This window comes from Lepisma saccharinum, chromosome 4 (genome assembly GCF_977018435.1).
Source record: "Lepisma saccharinum chromosome 4, izLepSacc3.1, whole genome shotgun sequence".
Classification (NCBI taxonomy): Eukaryota; Metazoa; Arthropoda; class Insecta; order Zygentoma; family Lepismatidae; genus Lepisma; species Lepisma saccharinum.
Window position 1 is genome coordinate 51,860,955 of NC_139232.1, and position 19,490 is coordinate 51,880,444.

Consider the following 19,490-nt stretch of genomic DNA (forward strand, 5'->3'; position numbering starts at 1 on the left):
CCTTTCAGTGTAAACAAATTATATGATCACCTTGTATTGAGAGAACCCACAATGCTCAATTTTTTCACATTGACCGATTATGGCGAGCCACTGAATGCATTATGTGACAACAAGAATATGAAATTATATAGATTTTGGGATTGTTTGGAACTTTTGAGGTAATTGTACGTGAGATTTATATGTGTAATTGTGTTTTAATTTCACTTGTGCAATATTTGAATTTGATAGCTGGAGAGTAGTATTTTGATATTGGTAATCTTTATGCATTTATTACTTTTTTAATGGTGCCTTTTGTATATGTTTGAGTAGTCTATCCTAACAAGAGGATTACGCGAAAAATCACAGTACCCATGTTCATTATTCACTTGAATGCCACCCAGCACTCCATGGTGGTCCTTCACAAAAGCAGCTCCCTCATCAACAATATGGTTAAGGAACTATACATGTCTCCAGCTGAGGTCTTCTCTAAACCTAGATAATGGACTACCCCTCTGGCTTCTGATTCTGTGAATATATCCATAGAAAAAGAAAACAGTCCAGAGTCCAGAACAACTCTCTCAACTATCCATTCTGTGGCATCACAGTGCAGAAGCGTAGACAACACAGCCTTGCATTACACAATCACCAGCGGAAGAAATGTAAACTCGTTGCAAGCATATTGCAGTGGTTGCGTCGTCACCTTGTAATCAAGGGGTTCCAGGTTCAATACCTGGTGGAGGCACATAGTTTTTGGATTCCACTTTAAACTGTAGGTTCAGTCCCGATTAGCCTTACTGTGCATAAAGTGGACTTAAAACACCAAATCAACCAAAACATTGCGAGCATATTACATCAGAGACCTGACACAATGAATGCATTGGATGTTCAAAACTAATTGATTCAGAACTAAAAGAAACTAGCAACACATGTACCTTGTTTTTTTATATTAACTTTTAACTGTGTTTTTCACATAACACCATGAAGAGTGTTGTTGTTAGCATATTTAATGTAACCTTTTTGCACTTCAAATGTAAATGTGCTGTCATGCCACTCTACCTCAAATAATCCAAAATTTCTTCAAGATGATATTCCAAAATGCTGGGAATTGCCATTTTGGCTCAAGTGCAGCTTCTGTAAAGAAAAAGCTTCTGGAAAGAAAAGGTACCTTTTTTAAAGTACATGTGTTGGCATTAGACTTTTAACCTATGTATGTGTAATTCTGAGGTCATTTTACAAATGTATTTTCTGCATGAATTTATGTGCTCATAAACTCATACTGAACGTGCTTCCTGGTTACTTACTGCACAATGAGTTCTTCATTCGGCTACTATATCCTTACATGACGTGATTAGATATATCAGGTTTGGTGCAGCTACATGCTTAATTATATTTTCGTTAACCATAACACAAAACCGGTACCTGCCAACAGAGGACAACTGCAGAGACATTTTCCCGTTTACATGGGAAGTATTGACATTGGGGTTGCTGCTTCTCTCTTTCTCTTGTGTGTCTCGACCATTATTCATGATAACTCGGAGATACAGTCGAAAGCTTGGGCAGATTTTTTAATGTGTCATTTATTATGCTGTTTACTTGTACTGTGTTGTGGTTAACTAAAACGTCTTTTTAGATGCAAGCGAGTTATTAATTTTCATCGTTGCTTCTAGTTCCCAAGCAGATGGTGGCAGAGGCCACCAAAATTAATAGAACCCCTACAAGTAATTCATAATTGGGAGAATTGTATTTTCTCTACAAGTAAGTTGCGCAGATAAAAATTAGTAACTTGCTTACCTCTAATTATTCCCAAACATGAATAAAATGTCTTTGTTTCTGGCATGTGGTGTAAGGTTTTTTATTGTGCTTAATTATAGTACTATTTATATGTTTTGAGTAAATTAGAATTCTTGAGTTTGATTGGCTTAGTATATTTCCACATTTTCCTTCATCTTCAGTACATGTAATAATTTTTTTGGTATTTCTGTTTGCAAAGAAAACTGTCAATTAGTGAAAAGTTTTAATTAACCCAAATAAGTTGCTTGTAGTTATCAAATTTGCTAAGCTAAGTTTTTGAAGGTGTTTAAATTATGAAATGGAGCAAGATTGTTGCTTTGTAGTGTCTTCTGACTGGGACACACACATAAAATATAATCCATATTATGTTTCCAGAATTCAGTCTCATCAGACTGATGTTCCATTGTGGGAAATAGATGTGGACAATTTGGATGAGAAGACTGACTACTACCTGCGATTTTCATTTTGGTTAATAACTATAAGGATTCATGCAGAAGAGGATGAGGTTAAGCTTAATGCATTGGTAAATGAATATATGCAATTTTGATTATCATCTTAGAAGGTAGGCCAGAAACAATTGACTTTTAAAAATAGCATTAAAACACAGCGTTTGCTCAAAGAGATGTTGTATTGATACTGAAAGATACAACACTGTATGAAGTTTTAGTACATGCCGTAGTTACATTTTGAAAGCAATATCTATGAGCTGTCCTTTATTATAAGAAACACTGTCCTAATTTAGCTGGAAGAGAATGCAATCTGTGGGCTGTCAACCATGTCCATTTGAATGTGTTGTTTCGGTTCACAGGTGTTGGCTGGATGTGTGTCAGATTTTTAAATCTTGGTCTGACCCTTCTTCACATCACTTCATAGCCCACAATAGTAGGCTGTTCCTAGAAGGTACATCTTGTACATACAGCTATTCACAATGTTGTTCGTACAGGCAAACGTATCGACAAAGTCGAATTTGCTAAAGAGCATTTACATAAGGATCAGGAGTTTTGAGACAAGGTGATCTTGTGCGATTAAACCAAAATAAACCTGCAGGGATCAGATGGTGGGGCCAGAGAGTGGAGGAAGGCAAATACGTAGGACAATGCTGCCAATACAACGCCTACGCTAAAACATGGTGGAGGATCTATTATGATCTGGGCCTGTATGTAGACTAAATGAGTTGGTAAAATGCAAGTCATTGGTGGAATCATAGACAAACATGTCTGTAATAATATCCTGAATAATAACGTGGAAAAAAGTGCCCGTGTGTTCACATTCCAGCAGGATAACGACAGCAAACATACTGCTCAACTCAAAAGGGACTGGTTGATTTTGAATGTACCAAAGCAGTTGAAAACACTAGTTTAAAGTTCAGATCTGAATCCGATTGAGCATTTATGGACATTTTTGAAGAAATGTGTCCATAAACATGAGCGCAAGTCAAAAGAAGATCTGAAGAAGGCAGTCGCTTTAAAGTGGAAGGGAATCAGCCCAGACATCTGCAAGACCTTGGTCTTGGTCACTTCTATGCACAGGAAATGCAAAACAGTTATTAAGGCCAAGGGGTATGATTCTGGCTATTAGATTGTCTCATTTTGTAACATTTTTATGTTTATCTGTTTTCATTGCAACTGTACGAACAGAAATGTGACATCAAAATAGCATGTTTGTGCTAAAATGTGTATAATGTTATTTCGTTATTAATAAAGTTTATGGGGGAACAGACGGTTGTAAATAAATCACCATGCATTTTATAATTACATGTAGGGAGAATACCTAATGTACTAAGGCTTATTGTATTTTTTTTCTTTTCACACTTCCATCTGTACGAACAACATTGTGAGTAACTGTATGTCTCCAAAACTCCTGACTGCAGCTGTAACTGACTTTGTTGCAATAAACACTTATACTGTACCAACACAGTACTGTATAGACCAATGCTCTATAATGACTAAACTCTAAGCAATACATAGACAGGAAATCCTGTCACTGCAGCACCTTTTAGTAGTAACATTGTATGGCTACATTTCAAAATTGATCAACTGTATATGCCCCACCCTATGTGAAAAGCATATTTGTTATAGAATGTTCAATTATATTATTTTCAAATGATGTGGTCAGCTATCTGGAAAGAGGATTTGTGTACAAAAAGTAAAACCAATGTAGCGATGGTAATTTAATTCACTTGTTTACTCATTTGGCAGAATGAGCTGAAATGCCATTAATAAAATAATGCAGTCCAATGTAGAAGTGCCTTGTGGAGGAGAGGGGCTATGTACAACTGGTAACTCTTTTTTTTCATCAGGATGGAGGATAAAGTGACTCCCTTCGTAGTCAAATGTGGAGAGAAAAATCATTTACCTGTTGATATTGATGGTAAAAGTATTATGGATGTGGAGAATATAGTGAAATTAGTACTGAAGATGCAGTCATGTAACAAGGTATTGATAATTCAGGGTCTCCCTGTTGTTGCAGTCAGTGGTAAGACTATTGCCTTGTAATCGAGGGGTCTCAGGATTGATCCTCAGTGGAGGCAAATTGCACAATTGTTTGGATCCCACTTTAAATGTAATTTCAGTTGTAAGCATAAATGGGATTAAGAAAACTTCTTTACTCAAAGTATCATGTGAGCATATCCCTATGTACTTCATTTTTTAATATTTATTGCAGATGGAACAGGGTAATCTGTACTCTTATCAGTGCACTCTATCTAAACTGTATTAGTTTGTTGATAAAAATGTTATTTTTTGCTATTTTTATGAATATATGCCCTAGTTTCGTAAAGAAAATATTGGAATATACAATTATTTTCTAAGGCAAATCCTGTAGTAATCACCTGGTCACATGCATCAATTAAGGATGTGAATGATCCATTCATGTTCTTAGGCAATTTTTGCAATTTGGTACAATCAGATTGGTACAATACCAGTTACCGGCATTGATAAATTTTATGGTTTTACTGTATTGGTAAAAATTTCATACCAATCAATTTCTTCTAGATCCCCCTCCACCTCCACTCACTTTCTCTCTCTCTTGTATACACCCATTTCTGCAGAACTAACTTTTTTTTTTAAATTTGATTTAATGTGCAATAAAAAATGAAGATGGCATTCAAATTTACTAAGATCATTTAAATGGCTAGTAATTTATATATATTAGAAGTATAGAATTGTGAATATTTACTATTTTAACAATTGTCTACATTTTTTCCCCCAGATGAAAGCACACAGCAATATTGAAAATCATTTAATGTCTCGACATATTTGCAACTTATTTGAAAGTGCTTTGAAGCAAGGCCTTGAACCAAATTCATTGCAAAGGAGGAGTTTAAGTGTATTGTGTAAATGGCTGGAAACTCATGATCACCAAAAGAATGCTGCTGTAACTCGTGCCATAAGAAAACTTGTAGGTTGCAAAGAGGAGAAGTTGCCTGAAGAGAAATGTGCTGTCTGTGATGAAGATATCCTTTTTATAAACTTTTGGTCCAATGTGTGCTTGTTTGTGTTCTGTTGGGCACTGTGCACATCAGTGGCGTATGCTGGTTTTAACTAGTGGGTAATCTCCGACACTTGATTCATCCACCCACTCCTGAAGTCTTCCTGCAAATTTACCTCAACATCCATACAGGATTTATGAATATATGTGTTAAAAATTTTAACATATTGTTGCGACCACTGTCGAATAATTGTTCTGATTGCACTTGCAGTTAATCTACGTTTAGAATTTTAAATAATAAAACAAGAAAATATAATAAATCTATAAGAAAAAACCTGTAACAAAGAATATGAAAGGATTGCGGTAGTGAAATAGAAACCCTCAATATTAATTGAAGTGTAAAATTCAAGTTACCCCAGTACCCAGTTAATCGTGCATTCCTGATTTTTGTTTTTATACACGGAAGTTTAATTTCATGGACTGTGGTACAAGAGAAGCTACTGACCTACCTACATTAACTACAAGTATTTGCAATTTCTCCGGAAAAGATCTCGTTCCAAATAATTTCACACGCAAATATTGTATTATATCCATTGCCTATAACTTCAGTAAACACAGCACTAGCATGAATACTAAACCACTAACAGCTAAACAAATATTAAATTCTCAAATCGCTAATAGGAACAACAGCACAAAGCCACCTACAACACGCATTCAATTCTATGCGCCAATCTTCTATTGTGGTTCCTTCCTGCTTGACACAATTAAATTCCCTATGGATGCTGAAAAATTCCCTTTCCCAGCTTTATATTCCCTGCGATGCGCGAGGTTCAATAAGTTGGAATCATTGCGTTTTTTGTTTATATATTTTACATTCAAACATCTTTTATCATTATGATCATTTTTAATCTAAAGAGGGGGGAAAGCAACTTAAATTACCTAATATATGTGTACGTATATATATATAATTTATTTCTGATAGCTTTCCCTTTTAAAAATTATTCATTTCTGTGAAAGAAGTACTCTCACTGGTTTTGAAGGTTACAAAGAAAGTAATCACGCATTTTAAAATACAAAAATGAAAAAAGTAAGCATATAAATAATTTAATTACTTCAATAATCGATTGATTAAATTGTTATTTGACGTCGCTTTTCTGCCACTTTTGACTAATCACTACGAGTGATTATATGAAATTGATGAAGGTACATTTCCAAAGAACAAACATGCCCAGGCCGGTATTCGAACCCTGGAGCTCTGGCATCGTAGGGAGCTGTGCTAACACTCCGCAACGGAGGTCGGTGTAATTTCTTGAATTTCCAGTTCAAATTTTAATTTATTTAATTACCTTCATCTTCAATATTAAAGTTTTTTTTCCCCTTTGACAATATCTGTTGAAATTGAAGAGATCAGGAAGACAGAAGCAAATGTAAAATGAGAATTAACATAGAATTGGTTCGCAAATGTTGTTCAGATTTCCCTGTTTCTCGCGCATTTTCAGATGTATTTTCACTACTTTCCTTTTCAGTACGTAATTTGTGAACCCAGAATTCTGTTTCCTGAAAAATTTCCCTGTCGTAAACAACACACCTCCTACGATACAAAGGTCATCGGGGAAGAATGGCAGAAGAGGGTGCCAGCCAAGGGAACGGCAAAGGCTCTGGGGTGGAGAGTGCGACCGATGGACTCTCTTCAGAAGGAGGTTACCCTTGCCACGGAATAACCGCGCCTGAGAAGCAGCGTTTCCTTCCCCTCCCTCCCGTCAAGGGTTTTAAAGCGAGCCGGTGAAATCTCACCCTGACGTCACCAGATTCCACCAGCTGGAGAAAAAGCCTCACGGACATTCCGCGGCAAACGGTTGAAAACATTCGCGCGCTGGAAGCAAAGAAATATGTGACAAAGATTGGTTCGGAAGAATATTGCGAAGAAATAAAAAAACAACTTTTTAAAAAAATTATAGCCGGGTCATCTCCGATTACCTAGGTGACCCAGAGTATACGCCGCTGGTGCACATACAGGGTAGGTGAAACTGCATGATGTAAATGATACGTGATTGTAGCTTGCAATCAACGAATTCACTTACAACGTCAGTTAAATAAGTTTTCAGTCTGTATTCCACAGGTAATCCTACAAAAGTGGAGGCAGTAGTCAAATTCATACCATACTTTCTCCAGCATCTCTTGGTCTACTTGGGTGATGGCTTCAGTTAGCCCTCTAAGGTAGCAGGGAGGGGTGGGACAAACACTTTCAACAAAACAAAAGTCTTTCAATTATCATAAATGTACTTCATTTTTGTTCCTTCTACTCAAGTATGTAGTGTAAGGAAATATAAAAATTATGCCTCAGTTACATAACCTAGAATAACAAATAGTAATTGTGAACAAGAATGCATTAACAATACTTAGATATTATATCTGAGAAAATTATATTTATTGATGGTTAATTCATTTTTACAGCTGTATGTGTGTCTACAACATATCTGATATGATCAGTGTTTACAAGTCAAGTATAATGAAGAAATTATGTAAACTTCTGACAATTACAAATTAATACTACCCAGTTAATAATTACAAGTGTTCTTCATTTTCTTTATATGCCCAGTTCAACATATAAACATACATGCCAAGAAAAAATATGGACACTTGGATATTTGAAACACAAAGAATCTCATTTATATTTGCTACCAATTCTATTTACCCCAAAAGTAAAACCCCACAAAACCCCAAAGGAAAAATACATCGGCATATGATCAGATCTTCCAAAGTGGCCATGATTATAAAGAAGCTTTAATTAATTACTTCAACATCACGTTGCCGAGTTCTTCAAACTTCTCCATTGGTGTTTGTTTTCATGGGCATGGCATACGATACATTATTGCAGTCTGCTGTTGGACAGGACTTGAAGGTCTACTGTGAGACTGTCAGATGCCCTCCCCAATAGCATCCGCCTCTTGGCTATCGAAGGGCTGTTGCATCCATCAAGGGTCTGTGAATTACTTTTGTGCAGTTTGTGTTCTTGCTCACAGGTTAACCATCCAAACTTGTAAGCAATCAAGATGATTACTCAGCTTTGAACCTTCAAATGTACTTGCAGTCAAGTCAGTGTTCCTGCAGGGAATTCTACCTTGTGGGGCAGCAGTCCTGACCCTGTATTATTAATAAGAACTTTGTTTGTGTAGTGGCTAAATTCTTTATTTTGCAGCGAGTTTCAATGTACTGCTCATAGATCTTTCTCAAGGGCAAAAAAAGTCATAAAATACATATTTCATATAATAATGCATATATCACTGTTATTATTATTGTTATTATTATTATTATTATGCAGTTCTTATTAATTAATAGTATTTACCAAACACGTTGGTCTATACAGACCATTTATATAAAGACTTATACTGGGTAATTTGAGTAGTGATGTGGTTAACACCCAGTGTGGCATTTTAAGAAATTTGCAGTGGGGAGGAATTCTACTGACTGTTAAGAAACAGCATAAGATAATGATTTTACTCCACCTAACATATCAGTTTCTCCCCCTCTCGCTCATCCCTTCCCCCACGTACATACATGTGTGCACCTTTGCAGCTGCTAGAGGGGTTGCATGCGGATACCTCAACAATTTTAAATGGGAAATGATGTCAGATCACACTCATTTTTTACCAAAACATATTTTTAATAATTGCTGAAAAATTGCAGATTTAAATTTGGATGTTGACAGAAAAAAGATGAAGTCCACTCCATGATCATCACAGCTAATCAGAACTGGACCTACAGTCTTAGGGTTTGACACCCCCCCCCCCCCCCCCTTTCCAGCACCACCAGAAATGTAGTAACTTGGGATCTAACTTTTGGGGACCAGAATTGAACTTGGGCACAATCAAAAAGTTTTCTACCCCATAAGAATAGCACCCAAGACTACTGTGCTAAATGACAGTTATATTTACGAAATCATAAAAAATTCTCATTATCTTGCTCCTCAAGTCTCAGGAGCTTAACACAAGTGCCATTAGCTTGTTAATTCTTCTAAATCTGATAATGGGGGGGGGGGGTGGGGGGCACAGGGGCCAAGTGTAGTTTAGGACCCCTTGAATACAAGACAGTAACGAGTGCCACTACAATGTATCTAAGACCCTACATTGTGTATGTAATCTCGTAATCAATTTTTATGAATCTTATCAAGAGAATGTATTCAATATTGATTCTTCAGTACTTTTTGTCATGATATTTTACAAATCTGTTTAGTTTGTTGCAAAATTACAATACTACTGACTTGACAACACTTGCTGAAATCGAGAAATATTTCCAACAAAAATACCACGTTCCAACTCGCCCCATGTTTTATTTTAGTGATGTTGAAAGATTATGTATGTGTAACTTCATCACTAGATACATCAATACATGACCATGTAATTTTCAATTTGTTAAATTTTTCACGACTTAGGCAACTAATAATCATAAGGAATCTCACCGCTTCACTACTACTGCCTTCTTCTTGCAAATTTTCAAAACCGATCCTTTGAAGGCAGATTCCCAGTGTCTGGAACTCGTAATGTTAAGTTTTTTCACTAACATTCTAGCTTCACAAAGAAATGTAATTGTTCAAAAAAAGAAAAAAAAAATCTTCTTAAAAATATGATTTTGTAAAGAGTTATCATGCTTGTGTCAAAAATTCCATGTAGGCTATCTTTGCTTACTATAATTCCACTCATGTAAACACAGATGTTCTGTGGTGACAAGTTTGAGTCGCGTGACAACTCATTTGTAACTTTTATATGGGTTGGCATTTTCGAGGCAAATTCCCTGGACAAAGAAAAGGGAAGAGGGGGCCACTTGATTGACAGTTCAAGGAATATAGCAGCTCTTGAGACCACATAGCTACATGTTTGCCAAATGAAGCTTCCAGTTGTCTGACAGAAAAGTGGTGCAATTGAATTGCGAAGTGGGGAAAAGTAACTAAATTGTCAATAATTGTAATTGGTTGTTTCACCTCCAAATATTATTTCCCCCCAGGGATAAAATTTATAAATCAGAGATACACAAGTATCCAGAGGGTGGAATAATTCCCCCTCATCCCCCCTCCATCATCCTCTTACGATGTCCTGGGGATACTTACTTGAGGATGAGTTTTCTGCTTATTAGACAAATTATCTTCAGTACCAGTTAGTAAAACAAAGTCCGAGTCCAGATTTTTATTATTCCAGTATACTCGCATATTAATTTTACTTATTTTGGGATTTTCTAATTATTCTGTAGATAATTATACAGTAATTTGTGATTCATATCGTAAGGACTCATGAGTAAATAATATTTTACATAGAGATGACTGCACCACTGCACCGCCATGCATAGCTCATGAGGGAAAAGGTTAATCAACTGCAAGAATTTCAAAGTAAAGGCATCCTTTTTTTCTGCAGGTGAATTTGTATATCTTTTCTAGTACTCTGTACTTTCACTGACACCAGGTGCAGTGCAGGTACATCCTGTGTTAGGCTTGTGTAAGGAAAGTATGTTCAAAAAGTAGATGATATATGCAAGAAGAGCAGTGTTTGTGTTCAGAAGATTCAACAAATTCCTGTGTGCTGCTTTAAACATGCATTTGATTGGTTAACACAAAGCCATGTGACCATGGCTGCTTCAGAACATAGTGCAAATGGTGCAGACACCAACTATACTACGTAACACCAAATCAATGAAGTAGATGACTCAGTGTTGATCTTTGTAACCAACTAGACACATGAGTTCAAAGAGAGTCAAAAAGTGCATTGAACTAGATGGGGCCAATTGTTAGGATATAATAAACATTACGTGAAATAACTAGGGCTGAGCCAATACTGATACTTGAAAATTGCAATAATAATTAAAGTTTGTTCAAAATATTGATGAATATTGGTGTGTAAATATTCTTCTCCAATTATATGCATCCATTTACCAAGAAATTTGCTTTAGAATATTCAAGAAGATGTTATGTAATCACAAGATACAGTTTTTAGTGCAAAATTTGTAAAAAATAAAAGTAAAGTTTGAATTTTGCATATTTTCTAAGATAATTTAGACTCTTGAAAGTGTCCCGCGTCATTTTTATGGACCCCATGGAAGACCAACATGACAGAAAAGTATCAGCTGGTATCGGTAGATGAATTCCAACCTATACTTTCTGATACTGATACCACTGGTATTGGCCAATACCAATACATCAGCATTGGTATCGGCTCAACTCTATATATAATCAAAATGGAATGTAGACTTCCATGTTATGGGTTTGAATTTCCGATTATATATTTTTTATAGTTGTGTTTTTATGTGCATGATAGTTTCTACCAGGTTTTTACCAAGATATCTTCATATATCTTGAATCATTCTATATGTTGCTTGTATTGCACTGCCAACATCTACAATTAGAGACATGTGCATATTAAAACTTGTCCTTCTGATTTTCATATGTTTAATACAAACATGTTCCTTAACTAATAGAACAGGTTATTCTTGAAAGCTTTAAGTACGGTAAATGTGCCTCTGGTCATACATTCCCAAGATGCAGTTTAAGTTTATTAATGTGTGATACAGTTCCATATAGACTGTGCTCTTCATGCAAATCCGTGGCTCACAAGAAAATTGGTAAGTAGTGTACTTTAATGGCTGTTTGGAGAAAAACTAACACAATACTTGTATTCCCTTTCTTTACAGCACAGAACTTGTTAAAACTGAACTTATTGTCCAAATTTAAACACTTGATCATCAAGGGTCATATTATGAACTTCACTTATTGCCAGCAAAAGAAACGCAAATATTAAATTATGAAAGTGTCTAAGTCAACGTCCCATATCTTTACATAATCGAGTTCTTAGTAGCCATGGTATTAAAACAAACATGAAAGAAAATACGTATTTTGTACATGTAATTTTATTTCAGTGATAAAATGTTGATTTACCATATTTACGCATGCATAATGCACATCCTAGTTTTTGATGGGTAAAAGCAACAAACAATTGAGGTGTTGCGGATGTGAAGGGCAAACTCAACAAACGAACGTTTCGAGAAAAATGTGTTTCAAGTTGTGAGATCCAGGGTGAACTCGACAAAAACATCGTAACAGTAGATCGGAAAGTTTTCCTGCATGATTTCCAAAGTTTTTGTCAAGTTGGCCCCTTTTCTCACAACTTGAAACGCATTGTTGAGTTCACCCTTCATATCCACAAGGCCTCAATTATATCTCGTATATACAATTCAGGTTCAAGAAATGGTTTCTTAGTTGGTTGTAAAGCTGTTGCTGTGCCGATCAAGAGCAAATGACATCATACCTATTCAATGAATCACCTGCTACTATGTGGACCATGAGGAGGATATCGTCATGTGCAGTGATCAGAATGCTACATTTTGAAAGTAGCTTCGCTATAGCTACAGCTACTCTTCCAAAATGTAGCTTTGCTACACCTACCGCTGCCTTTACCAAAACGTAGCTTGCTACACTACTTCGCTACTTTTGCGCTACTTCTGCACAAGACAAACAACAAAAAAAAAACCTTGTGGATATTCCAAGGAAGTGCCTAGTATTGTAGTTGTACTACTGGAAAATTGATTCTGTTATTTATTATGATTCCCGTCACTTGATATTTCTGATAACACTGTTACTTCAGTTACTTATTTTTACTACAGTGCTTGAGAATAACATACCTATGTAAGTGGCATATCAGTTCAAATTGGACACATGAATATTGCAATAAGGGTGTTATGCAAATTAATGATTACAACTATACACACATAAAAATTTGGTAGGATTATTTGTTTGTGTCAACATATTCTTCTTGACAATAAATATTTCATTTTTAAAGACATACATGAAGGCAGCATTTTGAACGAAAAGTACATAGCCTATTGGAGGGTAAACTGTGACTGACTACTTTTTAAAATTAATTGTGATTTATCATATGTATCGAGATTAACTATAACATGTTGTGCAACATGGGAATAAGATAAAAATGTGATAATTATCATTTTTTCTTCTTAGCACTTAAACAGATTGTTAGTTGGGGAGGGGGGGATATTTACTCGAAGCTTGGGGATAGCTGGGGGATGCTTCTAATGGTATAAATGAGAAACTGGTGGAGCGATGCTTTACGTAAGTTTCCATGTTGGGATTGCCTCCCTGAAGACACAGTGGAAATTGTATCGCCTTGTAAACAAGTAGTTTTCATAGCTAGAGAAGTGTACATCATTTCAGAATATTGTAATAGTTTAAAGCTTGTACAAATCCATTTATCTTGGGAAGACACCTTTTGATAAAAATTTAGATTTGAAACAATATTTCTTACATATGATTCCAGTATACTTGCAGTGTCTCTTCAGTGGGTATTGGGGAGTGGGGAATAAGGGCAGTCAAAAGACATGATGCTGCACTATGACGAAGATCCAGAATGTTAGGAGCCCCACCTCCACTGCCTTTCTTACATGCCTTTGTGGCATACTACAATGTGCAAGGGACGATTTTACTTGTATTAAGGCATGTCGAGGATAGATTTTTTTTTATATAGGAAATGTTCGAGATTTCCTGATGCTGTGGAGTTTGTTTTTGCATTTCTGGAAATATAACTGCAATTCCCAAGAAATTTACACCGCTAACAGTGTAAAAAAAATTGAAGAATTATGCAATTTTAATACACAACCATTCAAAATTTCTCAAGTGTTGAGTGTTTGAGATCCCCAAAAGGGAAATTATTTTCCAAAGTCAGAATTGGGATGATGGGAAACATTTTCTCTGCAATTCCCATATCGAAATTTAGTAATCTCACACACCCCTATTATAGAGTTACATCTGTAGAACTACTACTAACATCGACACTCTATTTATGGTGGTTAAAACTTTTATTTTATTATAAAGTATTGATCTATTTTCCTCAAGTGTTATTAATCTAAACATATATGTTGGAAGAATATAAAGGTGTTAGCTACATACCATGCAAGTATAATGTTTATACATTAATATTTATAATTCCATCTCCTTATACAATAAATATTCTCTTTACCCTCAGTTTTCGAAGAACAGCTTGATTGCTTGTACTGTGAAGGTCCCCTGAATTTTGATGAAAACTTTCTGACACCAGGATGCCAACAGCGTAAAAGCAGCAGTAGAAAGGAAGAACAGAATGATGATGTCATGGAGGACAAAAATCTGGATGAAGTGAGTGTAACAATTTGCATAGAGCCTCTTATTTTTTGGAAGAAAATACAGGTTGTCCAAAAAAGAACTTTGGAGTTTTGAATTCAAGTTAATTTTTTGCATTCTGAATCATAACGTGTATTTAATGCATTTACAATGTTCAAAGTTTCAATACTTTTAGAGCCCTACAGGCATCAAACTGATACTCCCCTTCAGTCCACACTCACGTTACCATATCTACAAAAATTTCATCTGTGGTTGTGGTTATTCTTTGGAGCAGGTGGGTAAGTGACTGGATATTTTCTTGATAAACAGTGTCTGTAGCCCCAAAAGAAAATAATCTATTGGTGTCAAATCGGGACTTCACGGTGGCTGAGAAATGGGACCTGCTCTGGCTATCCATTTTCCTGGGAATCAGTTGCACAGTTTCTATGAACAGCTTAACCTGAGAAATTTGTGAAGTAAAACTTACTATGTGTTGCTTTAAGATTATGCTTAAAACACCATTGTAGGCTGTATCATAAATAATATACTCATGTTTGAAACCCTGGTGTTATATTTTGGACACACTGTGTATATATACATTTCTGTTTCCAGTTTCACAACAATAGTTAGGAAACATTAAAAAAAAATCCTTGATGTAAAGTGGTCAACTTTTGATTCACTACCGAAGGCAGGCCCGTACCCAGGATTTTTTTAGGGCGTGGCCAAGCCTGAAACCTTTGTTATATACAGTGTGTCCGAAAAGTCATGCAACCCGGGGTTTACAACCATATAACGGAATGAGAAGAAACGCTTTCTGCCAAGAGAATGCCCTGTATATTGGGAAAATTTAGAGACAAACATATGTAAAAACAAGCATGTTTTAATAACAAATAAGCAAAGTGTTGCCAAAGGTGGAATTTTTTTTTTTTGCAAATCATGTGTATTGATGCACAGAACTCACTGAGGTAAATTATTGCAACATTTCACAATACCAACGAACAATTTGGATGGCTATCTATTGAATTTGACAGAAAAAGAACTTTGATGAAGTTTCAAAAACATTGCACAAGGGAATAAATAGGCTGTTCCAAAAATCAATGTTTTCACTATTACGAGGGACACTGGCAACACTGTTGCTGTCACGTGTCACTAACAGATGTGTTTCACCTCAGGCTATCACACTAAGGCACTTTTAACGACAAAGGAGAAAGTTGGTAATTCTCAAACATATGCAATAAATTGCATACACCTTGCAACCCTGAAATGTGGGTACAGAAAAACGTGTATCAATTGTTATGTTTCCTGTGCCTTAGGTGGTTGCTGTTTGCCGTGAACGGCATTCCAGATTGTGTCTACTTATGCTGACATTGTGTGTGTGTTTTCAAAATGCCTTATTCTACACAGGAAAGAGTGTTTATTGTTGAAGAATATATCCGAACATCGTCATATTCTGGCGTAAGAGAAGCATTTAGTGCCAAGTTTACGACTACTCCCTCTCCAGATAAGTCGTCAATTTTTCATCTTGTGCAAAGGTTTCGCCAAACTGGATCAGTACATGACAGTCAACGTTCAGGGCGCCCTTCTGTGTTAGGAGCTGATGTTCTGCAGCGTGTTGAACAAAGAATGGTGACGTCGTCACAAAGTCTGTTCGGAAGCTCGCCTCAGAATTGGACTTACGCAAGTCAACTGCTCACAAGGCTATACGGAAATTGAATTTTACCCATATAGAGTTTCCGTTACTGTCATTGGTCTCAATTATTCGTTCGACAAAATGGTGTCAGTGTACTGAATAAAGTTTTTTTTAGCGACGAAGCCTGGTTTCAATTGGATGGGTATGTCAACAGCCAATATTCTAGGCATTGGGGACAGAAAACCCACATCAGTTGAATGAACTACCCTTGCACTCTCCAAAAATCGGTGTATGGTGTGGAATATCGCGACGACGTATTGTGGGACCATTATTCTTTGAGACAACTGGATACCGCTGTGTACGGGGATCTCATAATGCAATTCGTTGCTCTCCTGGAAGAAGACGAACGTGATGCTTGGCTACAACAAGATGGAGCAACTTGCCATACATCTAATGAATCTCTTCATATGCTGAGAGAATTTTTTTTAACATTGCAGATTTTTTCTGTGGGGTTACTTAAAGGGGAAAGTATACCAAACGAGGCCCAGAACATTGGAGGAGCTGAAACGAAACATTACACAGGAAATTGATAATATCGGTGCTGCAACCATCAGGAAGGTATCTGAGAGCATGATCAAGCGAACCAACTTATGTACCCAAGATAATGGTGGACACTTCGAGCATTTGCTTTAATTTGTAGGGATACCCACATTTCAGGGTTGCAAGGTGTATGCAATTTATTGCATATGTTCGAGAATTACCAACTTTCTCCTTTGTCGTTAAAAGTGCCTTAGTGTGAAAGCCTGAGGTGAAACACGTCTGTTAGTGACACGTGACAACAACAGTATTGCCAGTGTCCCTCGTAATATTGTGAAAACATCGATTTTTGGAACAGCCCATTTATTACCTTGTGCAATGTTTTTGAAACTTCGTCAAAGTTCTTTTTCTGTCAAATTCAATAGATGGCCATCCAAATTGTTCGTTGGTATTGTGAAATGTTGCAATAATTTACCTCAGTGAGTTCTGTGCATCAATACTCACGATTTGCAAAAAAAAATTCCACCTTTGGCAACACTTTGCTTATTTGTTATTAAAACATGCATGTTCTTACATATGTTTGTCTCTCTAAATTTTCCCAATATACAGGGCATTCTCTTGGCAGAAAGCGTTTCTTCTCATTCCGTTTTGCTATTCCATTATACCGTCGTAAACACCAGGTTGCGTTACTTTTCGGACACTCTGTATGTATATAAAATATATATAAATAATTGTCATGAAATATATGTCAATTATTAAATAATTAATGTAATTAATTAATTTATTTATATATATTTAAATGTATAAACATATATAAACAAATTAATTTGCTACATTTATAAACTAGCGTATTAATTCCTTTAAGGACAGGTTCAAAACGTCAAGAAATTAGAAGATAGGTGAAATGTTTTTATTAAGTGTTATACTATATAATTATTTGCGGTCTAAGGCACTTCGCTTTGGACGGTGACTGCGGGATGGCATGGGTTCGATCCCGGGTTCTGTCTCGGGAAATTTCGACCTGTGTATAGGGCCGGTGGTAACCCACCATCGTGAGGAAATTGGTGAGCTTCGAATGAGCAAGGGTCACCTGGTCGCGGAGACCTACTATGACAGCTGGAAATATGTCGGGCTGACCCCCCGACTATTCCAATACTGGTTGAAGATCTCCATGCTTAGAGGTGACGAAGGAAAGCATGGGAGGGAGACCGGCAGTCGGTAGGTAAGCAAAGGCCCTTCATGGGCTGTAGTGCAAAGGAAGTATTATATAATTATTGATTTTTATTTAAAATGATAATTAAATTTCAATACTTTTATTGTGTTATGTTTTTATAATGGTGTTAAAAAAAGGTAAAGTGCTCCCCTGTGCTTGGCACCATGCCATGAAGGCATATAGGGGGTGTGGGGGTAACGCCCCACACTTTCTTGATCCAGTCGTGAGTGGCGGTGATGTGATCAGCATCACACCCCTGACCGCCTTTACCCCACAGGGTTTCCCCCCGGTACCCATGTTATTCGTCGCTGGGTGGGCACCGGGGCCGGTTCCAACGTTAGAAAAGTTTTCAGATTTGAACAGGCCGGGGATCAAACCCGTGACCTTTAGCATGGTAGTCAGACGCGTTACCGACTGATTAATGGTCTCTGGAAAGGAAATATTTCCTGATCAGAGTTGTAACTAGATATTTCAGCACCCAGGATAAGAATGATTTTTGCACACCTTGCATCAAATTTGCACCCCTCTACTTAGACATTGTAGAAATTTTATGTGTATACTTTCTTTTTTCCGCTGAATCCAATGGAAAGAAAACTTAGCATTCAAGAAATGTGGTTAATAAAAGGACAGTCGGTTGTGCATCCCACACCATCTTCATTGAAGCAGTGTGTGTTATTGTTCACATCTGCAAAATTGATTGCAAATTAAAGATAACTAGGTGGAGGGACAAAAACGAGAAACTTTAAGAAGACATTAATTTCCTATTAAATTAACATGTAAATGCTGTGTTTAATTCCCAATGAAAGGAGGTGAGAAATGGTGGAGAAATAAGAGATCGGTCTAATTTCTATGTTCCAGGGGCCTAAGGTGACAATGACAACCACCTTCGCAGCTACGGCTCCATTTCTTACTACTTCAATTTGATATAATTTTAAAATCTTATCTGACTGTAGAAGTACGTTTTTACCCCATGCTGTTACCAGCCCTAAAAAGAAAGAGAGAAACAGAGAGAGAGAGAGAGAGATGTATGCAACATTCACACGCATGGCTGACATCATTCTTTGATATTCCTTCTTTGTGTTTATGATGTTATTCTTAGTAAAGTATGTTTGAAGTTCAAACTAAGTGCTTGTCTTTGTTCTTTGATTGATTGATTTAGTTTATTTTACTTCGCGTTTTGTGCCTCTTGGCTAATTTGCGAAGATGGGGATGAGTGATGAAATGATGAAATTGATGAAGGGACATTCACAAACAACCAAGCCCGACCGGGATTCGAACCCGGGACCCTTGGCGTTGCAGCGCGATGTGCTAACCACTCGGCCACAGGGTCGGGCTTGTCTTTGTTCTTATAACAGAAACTCTTACCCTTCCACCATGAGAATTCGTACCCTGAATGTGACCACCAATGCTATGGAATTATCCTTATAATGAAGAACATGTCTGAATGTGAATTGACCACAAAAAGAGGACATTTTCTCATTGACAGCAGTTCGAAAAAAGTCAAAACAGCGAGTAAATATGGTGAACTGTCCCGACCATATTCGAACATTTAGTAGCTTCGCATAAATGGTTGTAAAACTAAAATTACTAAATATAGTAGACTGCAGACTTCTGGAGTCTGCCTCTCTCCAGGCAAGAAGAAAACCTAAATTCTTGCAAAATCTTCAAAATTATCCATTTTATTTTTGTAGGTTTGCATCAAAATATTTTGTGGCTTGGGGGTACCTTCGCCCCCCCCCCCCCCCTTGGGTACAGGCCTGACCAAAGGTAGGTTTGAGCTC

The 19,490-nt window shown here is 36.7% G+C and overlaps 1 protein-coding gene across 1 annotated transcript in view; it reads left to right on the forward strand.

The window, feature by feature from the left end:
- The window catches only part of LOC145986458 (uncharacterized), a 45,904-nt gene that overhangs the window by 19,742 nt on the left and 6,672 nt on the right, over positions 1-19,490 (forward strand). Inside the window, exons 3-7 of the mRNA XM_083120490.1 lie at positions 9-158; positions 2,146-2,293; positions 4,981-5,224; positions 11,665-11,805; positions 14,217-14,365. Of these exons, the coding sequence (XP_082976616.1) occupies positions 9-158; positions 2,146-2,293; positions 4,981-5,224; positions 11,665-11,805; positions 14,217-14,365 (832 nt within the window). The remainder of the gene's footprint in view (positions 1-8; positions 159-2,145; positions 2,294-4,980; positions 5,225-11,664; positions 11,806-14,216; positions 14,366-19,490) is intronic.